At 58.4% G+C, this 17,253-nt stretch overlaps 1 protein-coding gene across 27 annotated transcripts in view; it reads left to right on the top strand.

Annotated features, from left to right (window-relative positions):
- Positions 1-1,517: 1,517 nt before the first annotated feature.
- KIF1A (kinesin family member 1A) overlaps positions 1,518-17,253 on the top strand; it is a 32,603-nt gene continuing 16,867 nt past the window's right edge. For 13 of the 27 annotated variants that reach the window (XM_052685469.1, XM_052685468.1, XM_052685467.1 and 10 more), the window contains exons 1-26: positions 1,518-1,652; positions 4,246-4,388; positions 6,998-7,074; positions 7,166-7,345; positions 7,708-7,773; positions 7,884-8,062; positions 8,324-8,435; positions 8,596-8,673; positions 8,945-9,010; positions 9,350-9,367; positions 9,643-9,718; positions 9,804-9,882; positions 10,068-10,210; positions 10,557-10,583; positions 11,772-11,980; positions 12,589-12,668; positions 12,811-12,886; positions 14,463-14,542; positions 14,741-14,847; positions 15,009-15,092; positions 15,179-15,359; positions 15,436-15,508; positions 15,720-15,813; positions 16,284-16,432; positions 16,723-16,901; positions 17,000-17,137. In XM_052685469.1, coding sequence (XP_052541429.1) covers positions 4,283-4,388; positions 6,998-7,074; positions 7,166-7,345; positions 7,708-7,773; positions 7,884-8,062; positions 8,324-8,435; positions 8,596-8,673; positions 8,945-9,010; positions 9,350-9,367; positions 9,643-9,718; positions 9,804-9,882; positions 10,068-10,210; positions 10,557-10,583; positions 11,772-11,980; positions 12,589-12,668; positions 12,811-12,886; positions 14,463-14,542; positions 14,741-14,847; positions 15,009-15,092; positions 15,179-15,359; positions 15,436-15,508; positions 15,720-15,813; positions 16,284-16,432; positions 16,723-16,901; positions 17,000-17,137 — 2,657 coding nt within the window. In that variant the 5' untranslated portion in view covers positions 1,518-1,652; positions 4,246-4,282. The remainder of the gene's footprint in view (positions 1,653-4,245; positions 4,389-6,997; positions 7,075-7,165; positions 7,346-7,707; positions 7,774-7,883; positions 8,063-8,323; positions 8,436-8,595; positions 8,674-8,944; positions 9,011-9,349; positions 9,368-9,642; positions 9,719-9,803; positions 9,883-10,067; positions 10,211-10,556; positions 10,584-11,771; positions 11,981-12,588; positions 12,669-12,810; positions 12,887-14,462; positions 14,543-14,740; positions 14,848-15,008; positions 15,093-15,178; positions 15,360-15,435; positions 15,509-15,719; positions 15,814-16,283; positions 16,433-16,722; positions 16,902-16,999; positions 17,138-17,253) is intronic. The other 14 variants (XM_052685477.1, XM_052685476.1, XM_052685475.1 and 11 more) reach the window with 2 other exon arrangements.

Below are 17,253 nucleotides of genomic sequence, written 5' to 3'. Positions count from 1 at the left end.
GACTGCTAATGTGACACACACCTACAAGAAGGGTCATAAGGAGGATCTGGGGATGTGTCACAGATGTGTCTGCCTGAACTCAGCGCCAGGGAAGGTTGAGGAGCAGATCATTGAGTGAGATCAGACGGCATATGCAGGACAACCGGGGGATCAGGCCCAGCCAGCATGGCTTCATGACAGGCAGGTCCTGTCTAAACAACCTGATCTCCTATGACCGGCTGACCCAGCTGGTGGATGAGGGAAAGGCTGTGGATGCAATCTACATAGACTTCAGCAAAGCCTTTGGCTCTCTCCCACAGCATTCTCCTGGAGAAGCAACAGCAGTGACTGGGACAGGTACGTGTGTTGTGGGGTAAAGAACTGGAGAGCTGGGCCCAGGGAGTGGTGGTGGATGGACTGAGATCCAGCTGGCAGCTGGTCATGAGTGGCGTTCCAGGTGGTCATGACCAGGCAGCTGGTCATGGGTGGCGTTGGTCCTAGGAGCCGTGCTGTTCAGTATCTTTATTGGTGATCTGGACGAGGGGATGGAGTGCACCCTCAGTAGGCTTGCAGATGACACCAAATTGGGGGCAGCGTCCATCTGCCTGGGGGTAGGAAGGCCCTGCAGAGGGACCTGGACAGGTTGGATCACTGGGCTGAGGCCAGTGGGAGGAAGGTCAACAAGACCAAATGCCAGATCCTGCACTTTGGCCACAACGACGCAGGGCAATGCCACAGGCTTGGGGCAGAGTGGGTGGAAAGCTGCGGGGAGCAAAAACACCTGGGGCTGTTGGCTCAGGGGGGACCTTGTTGCTCTCTGCAGCTCCCTAAGAGGAGGCTGTAGTGAGGGGAGGGGCTGGCCTCTGCTCTGGGTAACAGAAATGGGATGAGAGGTGACGGCCTCGAGTTGTACCAGGTTGGGTATTAGGAAACATTTCTTCTCAGAAAGAGCAGTGAGGCACTGGCACAGCTGCACAGGGAGGTGGGGTCACCGTCCCTGGAGGTGTCCGAGATGAGGCTGGATGTCACGCTGAGGGACGTGGTCAGCCGTCACAGGTGGCGGTTGGTGGTTGGGCTGAGTGATATTATTGGTGGTTCCAACCTTAATTATTCTACGATCTTATGATTTTGTGGCACTCACGGGGCTGGGACAAGGGGTGCGCACGGCACCGAGTCCCGGCATCACCGCCCGGCCCACGGCCTCTCCTGCCCGTCCTCGGGGAGCCCTCCGGCGCGGCTGCACACGGGACCGGGCGGGGGCCCGCAGCCCCCCCGGGTCAGGCAGCCGACAAGGCGGAGGCTCCGCGCACGGGGAGGGGGGGCGGTTGCCGTGGCGCCGGTTGCCGAGCGACGGTTGCCAGGCGCCCGTTGCCGAGGTGCCGGTTGCCATGGTGATGCGGGTCCCGCCTCTCCCCGCGCCCTTGCGGCGGATCCGCAGCGCGGGGCCGGGGGTGGTGTTGGGGTGGGATGCGGTGACGTCACCGCCCCGGGCGGCGGCGGCCAATGGGAGCGAGGGGGTGAGGCGGGGCAGGGCGGGACCGCAGGGGCGGGGCCGACACCGCCCGCACCGGCATCGGCATCGGCAGCGGTACCGGTAGCGGCATCCCCACCGGCGCCGGCCCCATGCCGGTGCTGAGCGGCTGAGCGCAGCGCCCCGCCGCCCACGGGCACAGGTAGGGGCGGCGGCACCGGCACCGCGCGGGACCCCTTCGGGAGGGGCTGCGGCCGCCGCCCCGTCGGGGCGCAGAGGGGCAGCGGGGGGCTGCGGGCTGCTGTCCGCCACCGTGCGGGCACGGGGAGGGGGGGACAGAGGGCACGGCGGGCACGGCGGGCACGGAGCCGCCGCGGCTTCCAGAAGCATCCGGCGGGGGGGGGGGGGCGATGCCCCGGGGGCGGCAGGTGCGGGGCTGCGGGTCTCCTGCGCCGTCATCGTTACGCTTCGGGGCGAAACGGCGGCGGCCCCGGCAGGCGGCGGAGATCCGCGCGTGGCACCGCTGACCTTGGGGCGGCCGCCGCGACCCCGCGGACAGCGCTGGCGGCTTCGGACGGTGGGAGGGGGCGGCTGGCACGGAGCTCGGCCGCCCCTTTGTCCTCCTCCCCCGGCCCCGCGCTGCCCTCCATCTTGGCTGAGGTGGCACAGCGGTGGCCGCAGCTCCCCGCGGGCCCGCAGCCTTCGCATCACCACCTGCACGTTGGATTCGATCCGCGTTGCGGAGCTGCGGTGCCCCGACACCCGAGAGGGGCAGGGCAGGTGGCACAGAGCATGGCATGCAGCCGCCAGCCCTGAGTGCCCCCTCGGAGCTCAGAGATGGGCGATCCCAGCCCGCCTGCGCTGCATGCTGAAAACTGCACCGTCACGGCCCTTGTGCAAGGCTGGGTTGGGGACGTGAGATGGGTGTCCCAATGAATGTGACTGGGGACAATAGCCCTTCCCCAGGGTTTTTGGCCGGCCTGGGACAGGTGGAGGTCAGAGAGATGCTACGGCTACCATCCATCCGAAAGGAAAAGTGATCCCAGGGGCCAGGAGGCTGGCAGGGGCACAAGGCTTTTACACCAACATGGGAGGGGCGGGTGGCCAGGCCCCGGATGTGTCATGTCATTGAGGTAGTGGGAAGCGGTCCTCAGCCCCATAGGGTGTGACCCCAGCAGGAGGGAACCCCTGGGGATGTGGGGCAGCAGAACACCCAATGCTTTGTGGTTGATGTCACCCGAACCGCAGCATCCTCCAGGGGATGGGTTTCTGCTGAAGGTGGCATGGTGATCCTGCAGCATCCCGATGGGATGGGATGAGAAAGGATGGCGGCAGGGCATCCTGCTGTCACCTTGGTGGGATGGCAGCACAGGGTGTGGCAGCGCCGCCTTGGGTTTATCTAATCCCTTCATCTAATCCCCGCTCAATTAATCTTGGCTGATCCCATTAATTGTTGCTCTGTGGCCATCGGGCCGCTCCTGCGATGGAGCTCTGCGGGGAGGGGATGCGTTGGGGACACGACAGCCACGTGAGAGCCTCCCTCCCTGCTTCCCTCCCGCTGGACCGCTCCCAGCGGCGCCGGCCTTGCGTTATCGGATTTCTCTCGAAGGCAGAGGATTAGGCAGGCAGTGGCCCCAGGCACAGGGATTGGGCCGGGAGGGGATGGCAGCAAGGAAATGAAATGGATGGAGTTGCTCCGAGACAGAAAATGGAGCCCGGCGCCTTGGCGTGGCTCTGCGGTAGCTTGTTCTTTCCCTTTGGTCACATTTATTTTTTATATCCCTCGATCCAAGGAAGCAGCAGGATGGGGGATGCAGAGGCGTGTGTGCATCATGCTCACTGGGCCCAGGGTGCTGCTGGCAATGCACTGGAAATAGAGCTGAGAGCAGGTGCTGGGGCTTGGCATCCAGTGGGATGCAGTGAGTGGGGTTTTGGTAAGCCCAAGCACCCATGCACTCCTCCTGCAGGGATGCAGTGCACCTTTAACACTGGCAAAGCATTCCCCAAAGGCAGCACCACACTTGTCGTGCCTTCTGGCTGTGGATTTCTCACTGCACCACGCACATACCCACCCTTGGGCAGAGTATCGTGGATTTTGCCTCCCCTTGGACTAACACCCAAAGGGTTTTAAAGCGGTGCCCTTCTCTCGGGACCGTCCTGTGGGTTTTCTTCTGCCCTTTCTTCGTTTTCCACAAACTGAGCTGTTCTTTTTGCATGTGAAAGCCCATCCTGTGTTCAGGGCCCAACACACCACTCTGGCTTCTGACATCCGAGGAAGCGAAGTGGGACTGGCGCTCTTGCACCTCCCTGGGGCGAGCATCCCAAGGCCTCTGCTGCGTTCCTGGGAGCCACTGGGGCCCTGCTGGCAGGGTTGCCCTTTGCTGCTGAGACCATTGATTGCTGGCTTAGTGAGATGGAGCGGAAAATAGCTATTGAGTGCACAGGGCAGGGCAGCAGCCATCCATGGGGCACTGAGAAACCGCAATGTTTTTGTGCAATGCCCTCCTCCCACTGTCTGCCCTGGAGTCAAAGGGTTTTCCTCCCTTCTGGGCTGGGGGCTGGAAGCTGTGGGGATGGGCACATGAAGGACAAAGGGGTGCTTACTCCATGGGATCAGCACCTCGAGGTGAGACAGCTGTCCTGCCCCCAGCTGCAGGCGCCGTGTCCCCTTCCATCCAATTGATGCTGCAGGTGGCTGGGTGATGCTCTTGGCTCATCTTGACTCAGTGATGGATCGTTCCTCCGGCAGGGCCCGGAGGTGGGAGCTCCCCTAACTCCTCCTTCTCGCCCCACAGGACAGCTCCGTTAGCAGCACCCATCCCAGCCGGCGCCATGGCGGGAGCATCCGTCAAAGTGGCGGTGCGCGTGCGGCCCTTCAACTCCCGCGAGATGAGCCGGGAGTCCAAATGCATCATCCAGATGTCAGGAAGCACCACCAGTGAGTACGGCATCGTGAGCCCCCCGTGCACTGCTGGAGCAGGGTTTGCTCGGCTTGCAGGGAGCAGAGCAGGGGTTGACACCATGCGATGGTGGGGAAACGGTGCCCTACATCCCTCCTCTTTGGCTCTGGAAGCATGCAGATGGGACAGCACCTAAAATAACTCCCAGCTCCCTGCGTCACTGGCAGAGCCGGTGCCAGCCACCCCCATGGCACACACCACCAGCAAAGGACGCTGCAGCGTGACGTGTGGGGACGTCTGGCAGGTCCCGGTGTGGGCAGTGCAGCTCCCGCCGGCCCTTTGCTGACGGCGAGCTTTTCCTCGCCCGCGGCGTCAGGCGATGAATGAACAAAGCATGGGCTGATCCCGCTGGGGGGGGCTGTGTGGGGCCGCGCTGCTCCCGGAGTCGTGCTGAGCCCCTCTCGCCGATGGAGCGTGACGGCCTGGGGCAGCCCCTGCCCGGCAGCGAGGCCAAAGCTGAATGCGGTTGGTGGGGCGGAAGGTCCCCTCGCAGCCTCTCCCCCTCCCCAGGGTCAGCTGCAGAGTGGTGTAGCGGCGCGGCTCTGCATAACTCATTCAGCAGAATTCATCGCGCCCTGCTGGGTGCAGGGCAGGGGGATGGGAGCGAAGGAGCCAGTCCTTCCCGCAGCCCTTGTTCCCCAATTTCCAGCCCCCCTCCCTCATACTTCTTGGCTCACGGTGACCAACCCTGCCTGCCAACACTGCTGCTTTGTTCCACTGCAGCATTGCCGCGGGGACCCCGGCCTCCTTCCCACAGCCCGTTGCCATTCCTGAGGGCAGCGTGGCACCGAATGGCCACGGGCTGGGGCTGGAGGAGCCCTGCAGGCACTGCCGCCCACGGTGCTTTTCCAGGTGCTTCCCCACACTGATGTCTGCTCTCTGGAGCTTTATCCCAGCCTGAGGCCTGACATCTCTGTTGTCATGGCAAAACATGGGGCTTCAAAATACAGGGATTAATTTCATTCGGCTTTGTCCATTTCAGTACTTATATGTGGCAAAGATAAGCGACATCTCCAGATGCTCTCCTCCTCCCTCTTGCCCGTACCTTTTTCTCCCCATCGTAGACTCATAGAGGTTGGAAAAGACCTCCGAGAACGTCCAGCACATCCATCCCCTCGGTGGCAAATAACCAGGGTGAAAAAAGGGGCATGGAGAGCATCTCAGCTTTGGGGATGGGACAGGATGGGAGACCCACAGAGCCACAGTGCATTTCCCCATTTCCCAGCCACTGGCCATGCTGGGGCCGTGCCCCCCCCCGCCAGCTGAGTATCTGCAGCTGGGACACACAGAGCTGCTTGGTGCCATCCCCACTGCTCCCAGCCCTGCACCCGGCACTGACAGCACTGTGACATGCAGCGTCCTTTCCGTGCCAGCTCCTTCTTGCTGCGAGTCTTGGTCCTGACCCCTCCTTTGTCACCTTTGTGGTGACAGGTCAAGGACACGCTGCCAATTCAGTATGGCAAAGCCCGTTCCCTAGCGACCCCGCTGTTCATGAGAAGACTTCATCATTAATTTAGGACCTGGGTTGTATCAAGCACAGCAGTGGTTGTGGTGTCCTCATGTTTGCCCTGGGTGCTTTCTCACCCCATTCCAAACTTGGAGCACTTGGGGTGATTGTGCCATGTGGGCAGAGCTGCAGGCACCTGCGTGGGGCAGGCGGATGGGCAATGGGAAGGCGATGGGGCATCCCACCCTGGGGGAGATCCATTGGAATTTGGGCTGAAGAACCCAATGAAATTTGAGTTGCGGAACCTACTGGGATTGGGGTTGCAGAACCCACCATGGTTTGTGCAGCCCCCTCCCAGCTGCTCAGTAAGCTCCCAGCCCCACAGCAGTGACAGGGAGCACTGTGGTCCCACTGCCACCGCTGCATGCTGGCAGAGCTCTTCGTGGGGGCTGGGTGCCCCACGCTGGGGGCTGTTTCCCCCCCTCCCCACACTGCCCTGCACGTGTTGCAAGGGCATCTCAATGTCAGCGGCGATTGCTGAGCGCTGCGTCCCGTGACTGCCCTCCTGGTTTGGGTTTCTTCTGACGCATCTCTGTGAGTGTCGGTTATTTCAGAAGAAAATAAAAAGCATCATAAACACTCCACGGGGTGGGGGAGGAAAAAAAAAAAAAAAAGAAAAAAAAAAGCGTCGAGCAAGTGAGAAAGAGAAGTGATGCAGTCTCTAATTTCCATGGCAACATCCTTTTCACCAGGGGATGGGAAAAAGCAGGCTCTTGTTTCTGCTGGCGGTTTAACACAGGGCATTAATCACCCTGCTGCTGCAGGGAGGATAAGGTACCAAAATAAAGCAGTGAGCAGGAGGGGGCTGGGAGCACTGCTCCAAGTCCCCGAGGGCGGCTGTAGGGGGTCGAGGGTGGCAGTAGGGGGTCGGGGCTGTGACCCTGAGCTGCCCCCACGGTGTAATGGGGCAGGAGGGAGCCCAATAGAGGGAGCCGCTCACCCGCACAAGGCTTTGCCCTCCTGCCTGTCCCCAGTTTCCATCCCAATGGAGATATAGAAATGAGCCCATTGCAGCCCACTCGGCTGTGGGATGTGGTGCTGCCACCTGGTTTCATCACATCTCTCTCTGTCTGCCCCCAGCTATTCTGAACCCGAAGCAGCCCAAAGAGACACCCAAAAGCTTCAGCTTTGACTATTCCTACTGGTCCCACACCACGGTAAGCAGCAGGGGGCCCGAACCCAGCTGAAGTGGGATGCAGCAGGATGACCTCTTTCTCTGATTCCTTCTCTCCTTCCTCCTCTCCGCAGCCTGCAGACATCAATTATGCATCTCAGAAGCAGGTGTACCGTGACATTGGCGAGGAGATGTTGCAGCATGCCTTCGAAGGCTACAACGTCTGCATCTTTGCCTATGGGCAGACTGGTGCTGGCAAATCCTACACCATGATGGGGAAGCAGGAGAAGGACCAGCAAGGCATCATCCCACAGGTACTGCCTGGTGAATCATAGAATCATTCAGGTTGGAAAAGACCCCTCAGAGTCCCAAGTCCAATCCCAGCCCACCTTACCGTGCCCACTGCCCACGTCCCTCAGTGCCACATCTCCACAGCTCTGACCTCCTCCAGGGATGGTGACTGCCCACCTCCCTGTGCAGCTGTGCAGTGCCTCACTGCTCTTTCTGAGAAGGAATCCTTCCTAATACCCAACCTGAAAAACTGTCTCACACCTGAGCAGGATGCCCAAGGAAGAAGTCAGAGGGAGGGACAAGCCGGGGAGATGATCTGTGGGTCATGGGGACTGCAGAGCATCCCTCTGCCTGGGGCTGAGCATCCCAACTCTTGTCTCTGCAGCTGTGTGAGGACCTCTTCTCCCGCATCAATGACACAACCAATGACAACATGTCCTACTCCGTGGAGGTAGGCACATCTCCTCCTGGGAGTGGGACGCTGGAGGCCCTGCGAGTTGGCTGTGTACCAACATCATTAATTCCAAGTGAAACTCAGAGCCCTGTGCATGCTGTCCCCAGGTGAGCTACATGGAGATCTACTGCGAGCGGGTGAGAGACCTCCTGAACCCCAAGAACAAGGGGAACCTGCGGGTGAGAGAGCACCCCCTCATGGGTCCCTATGTGGAGGACCTTTCCAAGCTGGCCGTGACCTCCTACAACGACATTCAGGACCTGATGGACTCGGGGAACAAGGCCCGGTGAGTGGGGTGAAGGAGAGCACTGGGACTTGAAGAGCTTGCAGGCACCTCTAGGGACATCAAGATATTTGTGCATGGGCTGAAGTTGGCTGAAAAGCTTTTCCTGGTGCTGGGGGCAGGGTGAGAGGTTGGTTCCTCTCTGCTTCTCTAGAAAGGAGGCAAGATATGATCTGCCTTGACTGCACTGCCCCATAATTGTCCCCAGTATCACCGCTCTGGCATCCCCTGCGGAGTGTCATGTCTTCTGTCCTCTCCCCACAGCACGGTGGCTGCCACCAACATGAATGAGACCAGCAGTCGCTCGCACGCTGTCTTCAATATCATCTTCACCCAGAAGCGGCACGATGCCGAGACGGACATCACCACTGAGAAGGTGAGAGCAGAGCCCCTGGGAAACCCGAGAGGACACAGCGAGGGCTTTTTGTGCCACTGCTGGCCACGGAGAGCAACTGGGAAGGTGCTGGGTGTTGGGTACCGGTGTGTTGGACATGTGCCGAGCCTGCTACAGCTGTCAGCTCTGTCTCTGCCTGCAGGTCAGCAAAATCAGCCTGGTGGACCTGGCTGGCAGTGAGCGAGCTGACTCAACCGGCGCGAAGGGCACAAGGCTGAAGGTGAGTGTGGAATGGTGATGGTGCCAGGCCCCTCATCCCCAGGTGTTCCTCGTCCTTTTCCCACACACTGCACTGGACACTGACACTTTTTGAGTTGCCCAGTGCCAGGTCAAGCAGGATCCACAAGCTCCACTTGAGAGTTGCTGGTTGCCCAGTAAGACCAGCTGCTGTTTGCACACCCTGCACCGGGGCTTCCCCATCCTCCTTGGCTGCTGGGCTTTAACGCTGCTCTGAAACAGGGTCTAATGATTTGGGCTTTTCTCTCCATCAGGAAGGAGCAAACATCAACAAGTCCTTGACCACACTGGGAAAAGTCATCTCTGCTCTGGCCGAAATGGTAGGTAGCCTGAGCGTGGGTAAACAGCCCCATGGAGCACCCAAATTCCCATCTCTAAGGGAGGTTGGGCACCCAAGCTCTCAGATATGAAGCACCCAAGCTCCCATCTCCAAAGCGGATGCAGAACCTAGACTCCCAGCTCTCAGGGATGGGCAGTTATGTCCCACCCTATCCTGCGCTGCACAGCCCCCGTGGCTGGAGCCAGCTCATCTGATAATACTGGCATGTTCTTGGGATCCCATGCTGAGTGAAGAGATGGGGAGCAGCTTACTGTCACCTCCCTCCCCTGCTCCTTTCTATTTGCAACAGAGCTAAACAATTTTTCTGCTTTCTTTGCAGGATTCGGGGCCAAATAAGGTGCGTGCTCTGATGGGGCTGGGTGGGTTTGTCTCTTGAGGAGTGGAAGTGGGTTGTGCGGTGGTATGAGTTGAGCCCTGTAGGGGTGAGACACTATGGACCCAACTCACGCTTCTCTTGTGGGTTAGGCCGATCCCTCAGCATCTTGACCAATGCATGACTCTTGTTAGACACCTCCTAGTCCTTGCAGTGCATTTTGAAGGCGGGATCTGAACGTTTCAGCAAAAAGGAGAGCAGGCAGTCTGACAGCCTGACCTTCTGCTCCCTCTCCCCAGAACAAGAAGAAAAAGAAAACAGATTTCATCCCATACCGGGACTCAGTGCTGACCTGGCTGCTAAGGGAGAACCTGGGTGAGGCTACAAGGCTGTGAGGGGTCTGGGGGGTATGGCTTGGGGGGGACCACAGCTCACTGAAATGTTATGTCTATCTGAACAGGGGGCAACTCCAGGACGGCCATGGTCGCTGCGCTCAGCCCTGCTGACATCAACTACGATGAGACGCTCAGCACATTAAGGTAGGCTTTGGCAGGAGGTCTGGGGTCGGGTAGGTCTCCAAAGACCAGGTTCCCCTCGTGCTCTGCGTCCCTTCCCTTCAGCAGGGAGGAGGTGAGGGCTGCCTGCAGGCCCCTACAAGAGGGACAATGCCCTGCCACGGGTCCTCTGGCCAAGCCATCCTTCTCAGGGCCCTGTCTCTCCCCAGATATGCCGACCGCGCCAAGCAGATCCGCTGCAATGCTGTCATCAACGAGGACCCCAACAACAAGCTGATCCGGGAGCTGAAGGACGAGGTGGCCCGCCTGCGTGACCTTCTCTATGCCCAGGGGCTCGGGGACATCATTGACAGTAGGTACCGCGCCGCGCACAGCCAGGCTCTGGGATCTTGTGGGGATGCTCCCAGAGCTGCCCCGTGTCCTGCTCCACACTCAGACCATCTCATTGCCCACCTCACTGTGAGGAATGGCACGTCCCCTCCTTGTCACCACCCTGCTGGGACATCTGTGACCAGCCCCGCATATACCATTCCAGAGCCCTCCTCACCCCACGGTCTGTGTCCCACTGCCTGGGATGATGCTGGGGGCCCCAAGGCCTCTCCTCCCCGTGCTTTCAGGCTGTTGTCAATCCTACCTAGATGAACCCACTCTTGTTCTGTTTTCTTTGTCTTCTTCCCCCCGCTGTCTCTCTCTCTTAGCCCACCCTGCTGCGGGAGGATCCAAATGTGTGTATTGCCTGTCACTGGTACTCTGTGTTGCTTCTCTGCTTTGGGTAGGCTGTGCCAAGGAGCATTTGTGCAGCATGGGGAAGAGCTCCCACAGCTGCTCCCAGGGCGCTGGCAAAGGGCAAACTGGGCAGAGCCCACTGCTCTCCCGCAGGAATGGTTGGCACAAGGGTATCCCTGCACTGCCATCGTGCCCTTCCCTTGTGCAGGGCACACTTAGTGCAGTGTGAGGTCCTGCAAATTCATCTGGTGGGACCTGGTGTTACAGTCATCACAAGGACTCTTTTCCCCATGCTGTAACTATGCTTCTCCTTGCTGCTGCTGCTGCTGCTGGGCTGATTGCTGCTTCTGGCACTGCTTCTGAAGGCATGGGCTCTGCTCCCAGGGCAAACAGGTGCCAGGCAGGCATGGTGTGATGTGGGTGGCCTTGGGACACCTCGGAGACTGGTTCTGCTGAGGATCATCCTGGGGACAGCGGAGGAACAGGGTGAATTCAAGGTGGAGACTTCACCAAGTAATGGGGCTTCTGTCCCCAAGCAGCCAGAGGGTGACACCATCTCTCCTGGTAGTGCCTGGGCGGACGGAACGGTTCTCTCCCTAGAAGCTGGCTGGCTCCTAGGAGCAGGGAGGATTGGAGTGGCCAGCATCCCCGGAGAGGGGATGTTGACTCATGTCCACATGGATTGCACAGCAGCAGCAGCTGCAAGCATCCTGCTGGGAGATGAGACCAGCAGCTGGTGGTTGCTGATGCTTGAGGTGCTGGGCTGCAGTGAAGTCTGAACACAGGTCCCTATCTCCTTGTCCCCTTTGTAGGGTGGGGGCTCCTGGCTCTCCTTGCTTTCCCCAAATTCCCCTCGCTCCCAGCCCAGCTCATGTGGGGCCATGGGGCAGGATTCTACATGTGCTTGGGCAAGGTGGTTTAGGCACCATGTCATCAAAAAGCATCCCCAGCAGCCCAGGAAGGGCTCCCAGACTGGTCCTGAGCTGCTTCTGACAGTGGCCCCAGGGCACTGCTGCTGATCTGCTCTGCCAATGCTCTGCCTTTTTATTTCAATTTCTGCCTTTCTTCTTGCCACTCTTTTTTTTTTTTCCAACAGCTTTTCTCGTCTCTGTCTTCTTTCTCTCTCTCTTCCTTCTTCCTGTCCATGTGTCTTCCCCTGGCCCATCCCTCTCCTTCCCCACCCGTAGATGTGTCCGACTTTGAGAACAATAATGGCACTATTGGGACAGAGCTGAGCCAACGCCATGACAATCTCTCCACAGTGACCAACGCAATTGCTGGCATCAGCCCCTCTTCCTCCCTGTCGGCTCTCTCCAGCCGCGCAGCCTCTGTTGCCAGCCTCCATGAACGCATCATGTTTGCTCCAGGCAGCGAAGAAGCTATTGAAAGGCTCAAGGTAGGAGGCTGGCTTGTTGTACCCACTGTTTGCTGGGTGTAGAGAACGAGAGTTAAGAGCAGCAGCTGAGGGAAGTGGGGCTGTGCAATCTGGAGGACGCTGAATCCTAGCCTCGTCGCTCTACAGCCACTTGAAAAGAGAACGTGTCGGTCTCTTTGCCCAGGTGACAAGTGACAGGCCATGAGGAAACAGCCTCAGATTGTGCCAAGGAAGGTTCAGACTGGGTGTCAGGAGGAATATCTTCACAGAAGGGTGGTTAGGTGTTGGGCTGGGTCCCCACCCCTGGAGGTGTTGAGAAGCCATGTGGGGTAGCTCCAAGTGCAGTGGTCTAGTGATGAGACATGGTGGGTTGGGTTGGTGGTTGGACTTGGTGACCATGAATGCCTTTTCCAATTGAAATGTCTCAATGTGATTCTGTGGACCCGGAGCTGCCAGGTGCCCTGGGTGAGGAGTGGGATTGCTGTGGTGGGGCTGGGCTGGAACTGTTGTTGCTCTGTGAGATGCAGTGAGCGAATGCAGAACCCATCAAAACCAGGCTGAAAGTGGGGCAGCTCCATGGCTGAGCCCAACCAAATGCCCAAAACGCTGAGCCTCCTTCACCCCACCAGGAAACAGAGAAGATCATTGCTGAGCTGAATGAAACGTGGGAGGAGAAGCTGCGCAGAACAGAGGCGATCCGGATGGAGAGGTGGGTGGATTGGGATGGGGGCAGTTTGGTGACTCCCATGGGCTTCAGCTTGCCTGGTGAGCACGAGGCATCCCCAGGGGGCACGCAGGGAGCAGTGCAGGGTGGCTGCCAGGGCTGTATTGACAGGCTCTGCTTCCTGCAGGGAAGCCTTGCTGGCCGAGATGGGGGTGGCCATGAGAGAGGACGGAGGTACCCTGGGTGTTTTCTCTCCAAAAAAGGTAGGATCCTCTAATTCTCCCTGCTAAGCGGGCAGGTGGTACCTATGCAGTTCCCTCCAAGCCTATCTGTGCCAGCCAGCCCCAGATATTTCCAGGGGGCTCTCAGAGATATTAACTGATAGCTGTGGAACCTGCAGTGCACATTTCGGTGCCAGCCCTGCTCTGTCTATACGCCACATGTTGCTGCGATAGAAGTGCATAGATAAATAGAAGAGTCATTCCCTGCCACAGAGCACATGGAAGAAACAGTCCCCATTCAAGAGACACCGTGGAGCCCCGGTGACAGTTGTGGTGTCAGGCTCTTGGTGTCGGCTGCTAACACCTGGGGCATTTGATATTGCTGTCAGCCTTCCTCGCTTGGAAACGGAGGCGCAGCAGTATTAAATAGCATTAAACAGCATCCCAGGAAGCATTTTCTGAGCAAAACACTGGCCCTGCACCAAGCAGATCATCTGGCAGCAAGCCCTGCCAGTGCAGTGCTGCAGCTCCTCACCGCCACCCAAATACCTCATGGGACCCACGGGGTGAGGAGAGCAGGCTCTGCCCCCAGCCCCTGCTGGGACAGGTGGTGATGAGCCCTTTGGGACCCTGATGTGGCTCTTGTGACAGTTTTCACACCACCGTCTTTGTTTTTCACCTGCCTCAGCCGCTGCCCATTAGGCCCCCTGATGTGTGTGTGGGAAGCATGGGGGTGTATTCCCCAAAGCAGGTTGGTCCTCATGTGGCCTTGCTGTGGTGTTCTTGGTGCCAACCTTTTCTTCAGCTCTCTGATTTCTCCAGCTGCTGGTGAGGAATGCTAGCTCCAAAAGCGTGCAAAACATTCTGATTGTGAGCAAAGCACAGCCGGAGCTTGTTGCCCTGCTGTACACCATCACAATTTGTGGACAATTGTCCAAATCTTGCAAATCTGGAGCAAAATTGCAAACCAAAAGAGCCTCAGAGTTTCAGACCCAGAGGATCTGGAGGGTATGTTATTCCTGCCAGCCACCATGGAGAACAGCCTGTGTTTCCCTTCATCTCCAGCTCTCCTGCCCTGTTTGCTGTGAGTCTCTTGCACCCATCCTGGTTTATCCAGCTGGGGACACCTCTGCATGCAGAGTGCCCACAGGCTGATAGGATATTTATCCTCCTCTTTCTGAGAAACTCAGAGCTTGTCCCGCTGACTGAAGGTGCAATTGCAGTAGCCTGCAGTGAGATGAGACAAGCAGAAATTCCCTCTCATCAAGTGCACAGTGGTCATGGCTTGTGGGAAGGAAATCATGGGAGGGAGCTGATAGGAGGAAGGACAGAGAGTGCAGACGTGGCCACCTCCATTTGAGGACTCCTTGTGCTGGGCCTTTTTGCATTCCAAATATTCCCAGCAGCCAGGGAAAAGCCACCAAGAACTCAATCCTTGGGAGAGCAAAGTGAGGAGGCTTGGTGGAGGCTTACAATGGAGTCCAGCCCTGGTTTTGTTGGTACTAGGTTGGGTCAGGGTGGCCACAGGACTGGATGGTCATGGAGGCTGAAGGTTGAGGAGCTGGGCGGTGAGCTTGGGTTTCACTGTACCCTGGTGACTCCTTCTTGTGTCCCCCAGACGCCCCACTTGGTCAACCTAAATGAAGACCCGCTCATGTCTGAGTGCCTTCTCTACTACATCAAGGACGGGATAACCAGGTGAGGGCTGGGTCTGCTGAGCTTATATGAGCAGTACAGCCGCAATGGGTAACATGTATGTCTGTGGCAATCTCATGAGAGATGTTAGTCCTGCTAGATGGTGCAAGTCCAGAGAGTACTTTTGAAGCCCAAAGTAGGATATTTTGGAGCTGATTTGAGGACAGATGCAGCTGGATTGAGCTGCCTTTTCTCCAACAGGGTTGGCCGGGAAGATGCAGAGAAGAGGCAGGACATTGTTCTCAGTGGGCACTTCATCAAGGAAGAGCACTGCCTTTTCCGCAGTGACACGAGGACCGGTGGTGAAGGTACTGATGTCCTGAGGGGTTCTGTGCCTCCGTCTGCCTGGGTTCATTCTGGGGTCCTGCCCTGGGCTTGGGGCTTGATGTGAGGTTGGCCAAGCCATTGCTCATGGTGGGGATATGCCTGGAGGCCCAGGCTGCCCCTCCACCTGCCGCTTGTCACGCAGTGATTGTGACCCTGGAGCCTTGTGAAGGCGCTGACACCTACGTGAATGGCAAAAAGGTGACAGAGCCCAGCGTCCTGCGCTCAGGTGGGTCCCCAAGGGACGCTTCTGCCCAGTTCCATGCATTGCGGCCATCCCTGCCACTTCACTCAAGCTCTCTGTCCCCGCCACAGGAAACCGGATCATCATGGGGAAGAGCCACGTGTTTCGCTTCAACCACCCTGAGCAGGCCAGGCAAGAGCGGGAGCGGACGCCCTGTGCTGAGACACCTGCTGAGCCCGTGGACTGGGCCTTCGCCCAGAGAGAGCTGCTGGAGAAGCAGGGCATCGACATGAAGCAGGAGATGGAGCAGAGGTGGGCACGTGGGGCTGGGAGGAGGGTGAGGGCAGGAGCCCAGCTTGGTCATCTCCATCTTCCCTCCTCCTTCCAGGCTTCAGGAGCTGGAGGACCAGTACCGGAGGGAGAGGGAGGAGGCAAATTACCTTCTGGAGCAGCAGCGGCTGGTAGGTGGCCAGGCTTTCTAGGGTGTCCCAGCACCACCATGCATGGCAGCTGTTTGCATGAGGCAGCTTTGTGCATCTTGGAACGGTGACAAATCCGTCATCCCATCATTATTCCTGGGACTGCTTACCAATATGGACGTGGAGTGGGGAGAGAAGGGTGATGAAGATTGTATCCTGTGGATTGCATCGTTCTTCTCCCTGCTTCCCTTAGGACTACGAGAGCAAACTGGAGGCTCTGCAGAAGCAGATGGACTCTAGATATTACCCTGAAGCCAATGAGGAAGAAGAAGAACCTGAAGATGAAGGTGAGTGCTGAGTGACAAAGGAGAGATGGAAAAGTTTGGGTGGAAGGAGAGGATGAGCTGATGTTTCTGCAGATAGGTCTGGGAGGGGAGCTGGTGTGCTCCGAGCAGCCTCAACTTCACCTCCCTCCTCTCAGCCATTAGAGGAGATATTAATAAAAAACATCCAGAGAACTGGTAGGAGGAAGGATTTTAGAGTGAAAACCAAAATACTCCATTGCGACATCTGGCTGCAGAGCCTTGGGGAACCAGTATGAAGACACTGGGAGCAATTTTGCAATGAGTTTGCCCACTGCTGCGCTCCATGCCCTTCCACTCCTCCTTTTCTTCATGGCAAAGAAGGTGTTGCAGTGGGGGCTGGATGCCTTCCATGGGAAGAAAAGCAGTGCACCCAGACACCTCATGCTGCATCCTTCGCCCAGCCTCAGCACCAGGGTGTGTGTGGTGAGCATCCTTGTGTGTCCTTCCCACAGTGCAGTGGACAGAGCGAGAGTTCGAGCTCGCCCTCTGGGCCTTCAGGAAGTGGAAGTGGTACCAATTCACCTCCCTCCGTGACCTGCTCTGGGGCAATGCCATCTTCCTCAAGGAAGCCAACGCCATCAGTGTGGAGCTGAAGAAAAAGGTGGGTGCTGATTGCGAGTGGTGGGTCTCACCATCATGGTGTTGCTGGGTGCTTATTGCTTGGGTTTTTAGGGGACATGTGGTGTTGCTGCTTGCTGCCACAGCAAGGGAGCACAGACCTGTGTGCTGGCAGGGAGCTATGGGAAAAGAGCCCTAAGCAAGCGGCTCCAGCACATCCCTGTCATGCATCTGTGCATGTACCCACACAGTGATGTGGTGATGGCGAGAGCCCAGGCTGATGGCATTGTGGTCTTCGTGGCTGGATCACCATTCTTCTCTGCCTCCTTCCAGGTGCAGTTTCAGTTCGTCCTCCTGACAGATACGCTGTATTCACCTCTCCCTCCTGACCTGCTGCCTCCCGACGCCGCCAAGGACCGGGAGAAGCGGCCATTTCCCCGCACCATCGTGGCTGTGGAGGTGCAGGACCAGAAGAACGGGGCAACGCATTACTGGACCCTGGAGAAGCTCAGGTAGGAAGGGACGTCTGCACTGGGCAGGCTCGGCAAGAGGGCTCTGCTAGCCCCAGCCTGGTTTCTCACCACTGCCCCTCGTGTGCCCACATCTGCAGGCAGCGCCTGGACTTGATGCGCGAAATGTACGACCGTGCAGCAGAAGTGCCTTCGAGCGTCATTGAGGACTGCGACAACGTGGTGACCGGCGGAGATCCCTTCTATGACCGCTTCCCGTGGTTCAGGCTGGTTGGCAGGTGAGCGCTTTGGCTCCTTCGATGTGCAGCCTGGAGGCACGGCGTCCCCCCGGGGCAGAGCTGCTGCCAGGCAGAGCGGCCTATCACCGCCGTGGCCCACACCACCGCCGGTCCCC

Source organism: Tympanuchus pallidicinctus, unplaced genomic scaffold, assembly GCF_026119805.1.
Source record: "Tympanuchus pallidicinctus isolate F22 unplaced genomic scaffold, pur_lepc_1.0 scaffold22, whole genome shotgun sequence".
NCBI classification, from domain to species: domain Eukaryota; kingdom Metazoa; phylum Chordata; class Aves; order Galliformes; family Phasianidae; genus Tympanuchus; species Tympanuchus pallidicinctus.
This window is presented reverse-complemented; position numbering and strand designations above follow the sequence as displayed.